This window comes from Zeus faber (genome assembly GCF_960531495.2).
Source record: "Zeus faber genome assembly, chromosome: 7".
NCBI lineage: Eukaryota > Metazoa > Chordata > Actinopteri > Zeiformes > Zeidae > Zeus > Zeus faber.
The window spans coordinates 32,227,195-32,236,569 of NC_137203.1; the positions used below are offsets into that span (position 1 = coordinate 32,227,195).

General features: G+C 40.9%; 1 protein-coding gene across 1 annotated transcript; it reads right to left on the reverse strand.

Annotated features, from left to right (window-relative positions):
• Positions 1-248: 248 nt before the first annotated feature.
• Positions 249-8,940, reverse strand: oclnb (occludin b). Its single transcript, XM_080003229.1, has 9 exons — positions 8,828-8,940; positions 8,143-8,249; positions 7,010-7,703; positions 6,702-6,866; positions 2,715-2,830; positions 2,205-2,309; positions 1,492-1,663; positions 1,020-1,061; positions 249-608 (listed from the first exon to the last, which is right to left on the reverse strand). The coding sequence occupies exons 2-9, from the start codon at positions 8,193-8,195 to the stop codon at positions 510-512; spliced, it is 1,446 nt and encodes a 481-aa protein (XP_079859355.1). The 5' UTR covers positions 8,196-8,249; positions 8,828-8,940; the 3' UTR covers positions 249-509.
• Positions 8,941-9,375: the final 435 nt, after the last annotated feature.

Below are 9,375 nucleotides of genomic sequence, written 5' to 3' on the forward strand. Positions count from 1 at the left end.
TGAAATTCATTGAAATACCAATTACAGACTGTTTGGAAAGCCTCTGTCCTTCATTGTGTAGTATAAAAAATAAAATAGGTACAGGCATAGTGCTTCATGCCTGTGCTTCACCTTCTGAAGAGTGCAATACCACAACATTTTCACAACAAAAACAGAATAAAACTGAATAAATAGCAGTTCAGTTTTCACTTCCAAATCACATTCAAAGTAAGCATTTATATGCAACTCGAGAAAATAAAACACTTAAATTGATCTTTAAAATGCATCTCCCCGTGTCATAGAGGATGAAAATACAGCTTAAACAGAACTGACCTATTTTAAAAAAGCAACAACATCCATATTGTCCTTTAACATCTTCTCTACAGAGGACAGCGGGTACCTGGCGAGACTGGATGGATACTGGAATAATAATGATTCGTATAGAATAGTTATCAATGAAGGATGGATATGCAGGCAGGCAGAGCTGGATGTGATATTTTTCGAGCACAGGAGGAGCTGCAGGTCGGTGTTTACGGTCGGCGGTCGTACTCGCTGACTTTCCTCTTGATGTGGGACAGTTTGGACTTGAGATATTTGCATCTCATCTTTTTCACCTGGTAGTCGGCGGACTAAAGAAAGTATATATACAATAAGATCAAACTTCAAACTCACATTGAATACAGCACAGATACACAGCCAGTATTTTGTCCGATGTAAAAAACAAAAACAAAACAGTTCACATGCCTAAATACGACCACAACCTATAATCACGTTCTATTTCTGTAACAGCTAGTATCTGGATATGTGATTTTGTTCAAACAAGGCAGTGAATATACACACAGGGTATTAAAAATTAATAGATAATTCAGCGCTTTAAATATCAGCTGAAATAAAAAAGTTTAAGTCGTATTGGTACTGTGTCAGCAGGGACCATTGTGAGTAACCTACACTCCAATTCAGTCTAAAAGAAACAGCATCATTGCATCTCTTGTGAAAAGGTAGAATATTGGATTAGGTGTAGTTATCTGAGATGGTCTTGCCTTTTTGAGGTTCTTCAGTCTGGTATATTCATCCATGGCATCCTGAATTAAAACATTAAATCAAGTCAGTATTCTGATAGAACCATTCGATTTGTCTCTCGATTAGAGTTAAATTGAGATTTGGGAGGGCGGTGGACCTAAAATTGAAATTATTCATTGAATTTTTTTAAAATGAAGATTAAATTTAAAATCAAGTTTAATTCTCAGCACAATTAATGAGAACGTTAATGAACTTTTAGCCACTCTGGAAACCCCATATAGAAAAATATGGCAGCAAGAAAACTCTTCTATATCTTTGGTATTTATTTATTTCTTAAAAAAAGGTGGTTGGAGTGTCCACCACCAATTTGACCCCTGACTAAAGGTGCTCAAAAGTAATCAGTATTATAATAGTTTTTTGAGGATAGTACTTTTTAGTCAGACTTGCATAATAAATATTGTAAAAAAACAAAACAAAAAAATATATACACACCAGGAATTGCGGGCTACCCTCCGGTTGTCGGTCCAGCTCCTTGTCCAAGTCAGCCAGGCCGTGGTTGATGTCATCAAGCTCAGCCTGCAAACTCTTGTACTCTTGGTGATCCCTATCAAACTCCCGCTTGTAGTCCATACGCTCCCGCTCATCCACGACCGGGGGGAACTCGCTAGTTCAGAAGAAAGAGATGTGAACTCTGAGCAGAATATAATACAATTATAATATATTAACTGGCTATGCTATTATGTGAGAGTCTGTGCATGACTAAACAAGCAGCTGCTGAACAAACAGAGCAGCATACCAAAAAAAAAAAATCATTTTTAAACAATTATGTGTGGTATCATAGCTCCTTGCCCAAATGATTTATTCTGAGCAGCTCTGTGCTTTTTGTCATTTCCTTGAATTTTGCTTCTCCCATGGACATTTATAATACCGTTTGGATTATATTATACCATTAAACCACATTACTACCATATCATCAATATATACAGTATATCTAACATATATCTCTATATCTGATGATGTCATGCAAATTATTGCTACACTGCTGCAACTAACTGTAATTACTTACATGTAATTGCCATTTGCCCACATTGGACTCACTACTACTAGTTAGCCAAGTTTTATCTTATATTCCTGATACCAAAGAAGGTTGGCTTTGTTGTCTGCTGTCAATCTGACTGCAACATTTTCCTTCTCCATCTACTCACGCATTAAAGTCCATCTCATCCAATTCGTCGCCAGACTCTGCTTCAGTGTCAAAATCCCTCAGCTTGCTCTTCAGGCCCCCCAGAGAGCTGGTCATCTCAGAGTCACTGGAGGTTAAATATAAGATGCAAACACTGATTAGCTTCATATATGAGAACAAAATCTCCCATTTTATCAGACATTTTTTAAAAGAGTGATGCGAAATCTAGACACATGTACCGCAGCGGCTGATTGGGGAAGGATGCGATGCTGGATTTATTGTAAAGACGGCTTTAGGGCTTTTGTTTTTGTTTTCATCGAACAATTTGAGTTAATTTGTGGTAAATTAAAAGATAATCTTTAAACATGTCTTACAACCAAGGCCTTGCTATCGAAATTGCCAGTATAGTCAATTTTACATTACTGGAGCTTGTTTCATTTCAAGTTCTGTGTTAACTATTTTCTTCATCGCCTAGCTAGAATTTCGGGTCCAGGCAAGAACATGATCGAATTACAAACTTGTCATTACTTACCCAGGCAGGTAGAGGGGCTTGTTGTAGATCGGTTGGTCCAGATAGTTCCTGGAACCCCCAACCTCATTGTTGCGGTCGTTCACCAGGGCCTCTGGTTCACCGGACACATTGTTCACCTAGACAAGAGAGACAAGAGTTAAATGATATGTTCGCCATTTTCCAAGCCAGCCCTAGTGTATAGAAAATGTTTGTTTCCATAATTCAAAACTGTTCATAGCCAAAACATGCTGAATGCTAACTATTAAGAAACTTACCGCTCTGCAGTAGCTTCTCGCTGTGCTTAAATGCAAGCCAATGGGGCAAATGTTTAAAGCCTTAAAAAAAACGTTTTAAAGTTGCACCACTTCCTACTGGCTTAAAAACAAAAACACTGTGTGTAGCACATCCGACTCTAGTGTGGGAATTGCAAAAAGTAGCTTAAATAAAAGGTTTATGTTACTGGCATTAAAAAATACTTGATGCAATTGCTGTAGTACATACGAAGTGCTGGCTACAGCATGCTGACAGCAGGTAGCAGTGCAACATTTTTTAAAGGCTTAAAGCGGTTTCCCCATTGAACTGCATTTAAGAACAGTGAGAGGTTGCAGCAAAGTGGTACATTTCTCAAATTAAGGCCTACAGCAAGTTTATGCTATGAAAGGTTATAAATGATGGGAACCTACACTTTAATTTTAGGCCTGGGTTGAAAAATAGTCTATCCTTTAAGGAGTCAGGGTTGTGACACAAGGATCAAAGAAAGGTCTTGTTTGATTGAATGCATGACTAAAAGTTGAAGCCCCCAATATCTGGAATTTTCCTATCCATTGTTTTTTCCAACTAATTAGCATCTGCTGGGTAAATCCTAGGCCATGCCATCCCATCCAAATCTTTTATTTATTCATTTTTTAGTTTGTTTCAATTTTCCTATTCTAATTTTAAACAGCAGCATACTAACTGGGCTTAAACCAAAAACATTTGAAATGTGAGATACTTTGCCCTCATTGGGTTCTTAACCCTGTTTACATATGATTACTGTGACAACATACTGTATGGTAATGACAAGGAGAGCACAGTGAGGGGAGAGAACCCATACCATTTTAACAAGAGCTTGAAATCTCACAGTTTTGGTGCTGAAATCAGTTGCTGTCTATTTGTTTGTATTATTTGTGCAAAATATATGACGGTGAATATATAATTGTGGAGGGGAAAAAAAGGAAGATGAAGAGAAAAAAGCATAAAAAAGTAGTTTAAGGTAGCCTTTTAAAGAGTAAATGTTTACACGAAACATGGAGCTAAAAAACAGACAAACACACAAAGGGCTCATTGTGGGCTTTTTCAGTGGTCAACACCTTTTTGGTCGAAAACCAAAAACATACAACACAACAAAATCACCCCTTACGTATTTGATGAATTTAAATGGAAACAACATATCCCTTGAATCTTGATGAGGTATCTCCTATGGCATGCACCCCCTCCCCCAATTCCATGTGCTTTTAAAAAGCAAAGCCAAAACAGTACTTATTTGCATAGTGTTAAGGAAATTCTTCCGCAATGATCGGTGAGGTTAATCTGCCCGCTACAAGAAGACAAAACTGAGAATATCCAAGATTATTTATTCTGCAGAATAAAGAGAAAGATTCAGTACTGCTCCAAAGCAGCGCTGGGATCAATCTCATATCACAGAGAAAGACAGGAGGCTTTATACAGTAGAAACAAGGTGTGGTTTGGGTCAGAGGTCTCAGACGAGTCTGCCTTCCCCCTAACTGTCTTCCTGGCTTCCTAGAATGTAAATAACAGGTACTTGCAACCTTGACCTGGCTGAATGGGGGTTGCATGACAATGCACTTCTAGGTGTCCCCCATCTCTATAGAAGGTAAACAGGCCACGTGTGATCTGATTCTTTCATATTAGAATTGACATTGTAGGAGCAAGACATTTCTCTTTACATGAACTCTGGGGTGTTCCCGGGAAGACAGACAAATGTTTTCAAACCCCCTTTTGGAGGTAGAGGCCTTTGTCCTCATTCAAACTAGTTGATCGTAATCATTTTTCCCTCACAATAGTTTAGTTGATGAGCTGATGAGATGATTTTCTGTCACAAAACACCCGCTCACACTTATTTTAATCAAATAGACACAACACCTTTCAATCGACAGCTAAGCTTTACCTGCCATTTTATGGCGGGCAAGTTCCTGTTTCTGGCTTGTCTCAGTTTTGAGGTACGTTGCATTCTTGGCATAATTTGTTCAGTGGCAGCCCGTCGTCTGTATTGTAAACAACCTGGTCGAGAGTGCTCATCTCCCAAGACCGACTGGTTCCACAGCTTTGGAATGACAACATACCTGAATGCCACAGATACTGTGACGGCCGGGGAGAGGAAACCAGTGACTAGCCCCTTTACAATCATGATATGAATGGTCACTGCGTAAGTGAAAACAGAACGTTTCAATGGCAAAACCGAGGCAATTCTTCTGCTGTGCTGGTGTTTTTTGGCTTTAGAACAGACTTCCTAGTCATTTAAATACATAACAGTAACTGCCATGTACTTATGCTTTTAAGATTGTTATATACAGTTACATTTTTGGGATTTGTCTTATATTTATTAAAGTTTGGCTCTTATTTTTTTTAAAATCAATCATGGCAGAAAGACAACATTAAACAAAATGAGGAGGCCACACCCAAAATCTATGACAGGTTTCTAATAAAAAAAGTGCTTGCTTCCTAATGAGAACACACGCACACACGGGGGTTTCACGAACATGGTCAACACGTGAGCCAAAACCACCACCTCCTGGATACATTGGTAATTTATTTTACTTCTCTGTAGAAAAAGGGGTAGAAAATGGCACATACTAAGACAGAGAAAGAAACTGAAACTTGCAATCATTTTGCTTTGATGATGGAAAATCAACTAACAAAAACATTGAAATGGAACACACACACACACACACACACACACACACACACACACACACACACACACACACACACACACACACACACACACACACACACACACACACACACACACACACACACACACACACACACCCCGGAGAATTATTTTGTGCTTTCTAAACCTAGTGCTTAGCTAAATAAAATAACAACAACGATGATTATTTTCAGAGCAAAACTGGTCAAAAACCAAATTTTCTGTGTTCATATCAAAAAGAAACCCCACCAATCACACTTGTACCTTTCTTGAATGTCGTCATGCAGCTCCTTTGTGGCATGCTGGACGGCCCATGTGTATAATTGAAACTTTTTTCTGTGACATTTTCCTTTGGCACACCAAACCAATCTAATCCAAAATACGAAATGTCAATAGTGATATGCAGGATAAAACTCTAGATAAAAGATGATTCCTTGTTTCAAGCTTGAGTCTTGGAATTGTTAGCCATCATCTTACCGTCCGGAAGAAACATGGCCGATAAACCCATGTGGTGTGGGGATGGTGTGGTTTGAGCAGCCACACATGTCCTGGGTCTAGGTAATTGGGGCCCAGGATCAGGGTGGCTGCATACCTGTTGCTCGTGGTTGGTCTAATGAGCAACAGGTAAAACCCCCATCCCCCCACACTCACTCAAGAGAGGAGCCCTTGTCAAGACATGTCCAACTGCTCCTGAGCTTATTCCAACTAGCCCACTCTCAGCAATAAATGGCTGTGTCTGAAACCCCGTCGTCTGTGTCTCTGTGCCGCAGATCCCTGAAAACGCCACTTTGGTGGTGTGTGGTAGGCGAAACTGCCATAGTAGCAGATGGACAGGGACTCTTCGGCCACAGAAGCAGTCCTGTCCTGACTGGCAGCAGTAGCAGTCTGGCGGAGGACCGGGGGAGAAGCAGCCACAGCAAACACCACAGGTACCCGCTGGCAGCTAGCTACTCTGCCTAGCATCCACCGCCGGGACCATCCAGCAGCCCAGCAGCGAGGCCATCCCCACACTACAGCCCATTAATAAATATATATAAATAAAAATGGAAAATGGAAATTTCGTATGGTGCACTCACCCATTCACCAATGCTGTTGGGAAAACCATCATTGAGGACCTTCACTTCCTCCCACAGAATGCGCTCCTTCCCCCAGCGTCTGATGTTGGAGCGCGTTTTGACCGCAAACACAAGCAGGATGATGAGGGCAATAAACACCAGGAAGCCCAGGACGATGGCTATGGCCTGGAAGAGACAAGAAGATGAGAAGACAACAATAAACAACCCCATCATGAGTTATCTGTAAAGTTAGGTGAACAATACAATGTGAAGAGAACAAGCATTCATAGAACGATCTCCAGGTTCTTCACCTGAAGGAACCCACCCACCTCTTGGGGCTCCACCACGCAGTAGTGGTAGAGGTACTGGTTGATGAAGATGCCCTGGGCCTGGTTTTGATTCTGGTACTGCGCGCACAGCTGCCGGATTTGGTTATAGTAGATGGAGCCTGAGGACTGAGCGGTTGGATTTACGGCCACCAGATACACGATGGTAGCTATGATCATCAGGAAAGCCAAAATGGCAGAGACAATAATGACCGCCAGGAAGAACTTAGCCGAGCGGGAGGCACTTTGACGGGACACGACCAAAACAAAGATGATGAGCACGCTGATGAAAGTGATGGCCGCCATAGCGATGATAAAGCCTTTGCCTGCTTTTGGATCCATGTACTGTCCACCGTAGCTGCTCCCAGTACCGGCGCTACCAGTGCCGCTCGCGTAGGAACCTCCGTAGGAGCCTCCGTAGGAGCCACCATAGGAGCCACCATAGGAGCCACCTCCTCCGTAGCCTGGCACCAAGCCACTGATGCCACCTCCCATAATGCCCATGTTGTAGTCATAGGCCAGCGTAGACGCCACACAAGCGAACACAGCCACGCACATGATGATGATAACGATGCACATGATCTTCATGACGCCCGGTGGGGAGGTCCAGCGATAGAAGTGGAGTAGCTCCTCCTCGGGGTAGTGGGAGAGAACTGGATAGGAGTGACGCTCACTGTGTTTATGTCTGCTGCCATGACTGCAAGGGGAGGTAAAATAAAGAGGAATTAAAAAAGGATGACACTCTTTGGTGATGCATTTAAAATTACCCTAATTAAGTTGAATTGGACAAATGGCAAATCTCACAAGGTTGGCTTTTCTTGTGGAAAAAATGGGCAATTTCCATCATAGGGCTACATTAGATGGGGTGATGTGGTGGGGGTGTTTTTTAACGGTTCCCCTTTTAAAAGAATTTAAAATAAATCCTAATTCGTACTGACAACACTAGATCCTTTAACCTCAACACAGATGTGCACATTCAAAATGTCAAACATTGCAACTACTGTCAGACAGAACGTTCATCTAAATCGATGTAAAGCATGCATCAGAAGATACAAGTATATACCAACATAATGTTTTAAGTGTATGATGGATATTAATGAAAATCAATGACAAGGTAGGGCAGTAGGTTAGCTTACTGTCTATGGTTGCCTGGCTGGTAGGGTGGGGGGCTGGGTTTGGTAGATGGCATACTGGGGTCCTTCTGGAGTCCACTAAAGTTGAGGCTACCCCGATCTTGTACTGTCTGCAAAGGAAGTAGAAGAAGAAAAAACACGGCTTTTAACATTGCGCATTATGGATAACTGAGCTTCTTTTGAACAATATACAAATATTTGCACGCCTTTTATTTAAGTGCGGTCGATAATACAACTACAAATGACTGAGCGTTCAGACGTTTGGGTGACAAAGATGTTCGTGCTCTTGAAAGAAAAACTGTTTGTTAATGGGGACGAATAAATAGGAAGTATTTTGAGGGAAAAGAAAGGTACGTCAATAAGGTGATACCAGCTAGCTTCGAATTGAGTTCTATCTATTCGCATTGAATAGATAGAACAATATTTACGGTGTAGATCGCATTGAGAGTAACAGCGCCACGCGAGGACATCAAATCGTCAAAATTGATATAAACAAAAATTGGCCGAGGTAAGGCGCGCGGTAGGTTTTTGTGCAGAATCTTAATTATAATTAAGCGTTAATATATATTTCATAAATGAGCTACTACATACATCACTGACCAGAAACTACAAACTCATTTATTTCTAATATTTATACTGATATATACTGATAAGTAAAATTACTTAATGGTATTATTTCACACTTTACCTGTCAAGAATCGACGCAGAGGCGATGGTAGATGCGTGGAAACGGCGAATTGATGAACTCGTTCAATTAATTCACTATTGTCAAACGACGTCGACAATAGGGCACCTTTCCCAGGCGCACTGCTGAAACTCTTGTGACTCGGGAGCGCGCCAGCCGACAGCGGACGCGCACAGGTGCGTTCTGAGCGTCGTGGAGGCCCCACCCTCACCTGCACGGTGTAGTACCGTCTCACCACCGTGAAAACGATATTACATAAGATTTTTGTTTAATCTATAACCTTTTTTTTTTTAACAAAACTCCTCCTTTTCTGGATAGCAGTAAATATATATATATATATATATATATTTAGATCAAATTTCAACCAAATCGTAAACAAAACAAATCGTTCCAAAAAATGCAAGTGTGGATAGGGCTATATGGTGGGAAAGTGGGGAGGAAAAAACTCAACTAAAATTAAAGAGATGAAGGATGGTTAAAATTAAGGATATTTTGACAATCAAAGGGGGAGAACATTAAGCAGACAAAGGTATAGTTGTACTTGTTTATTT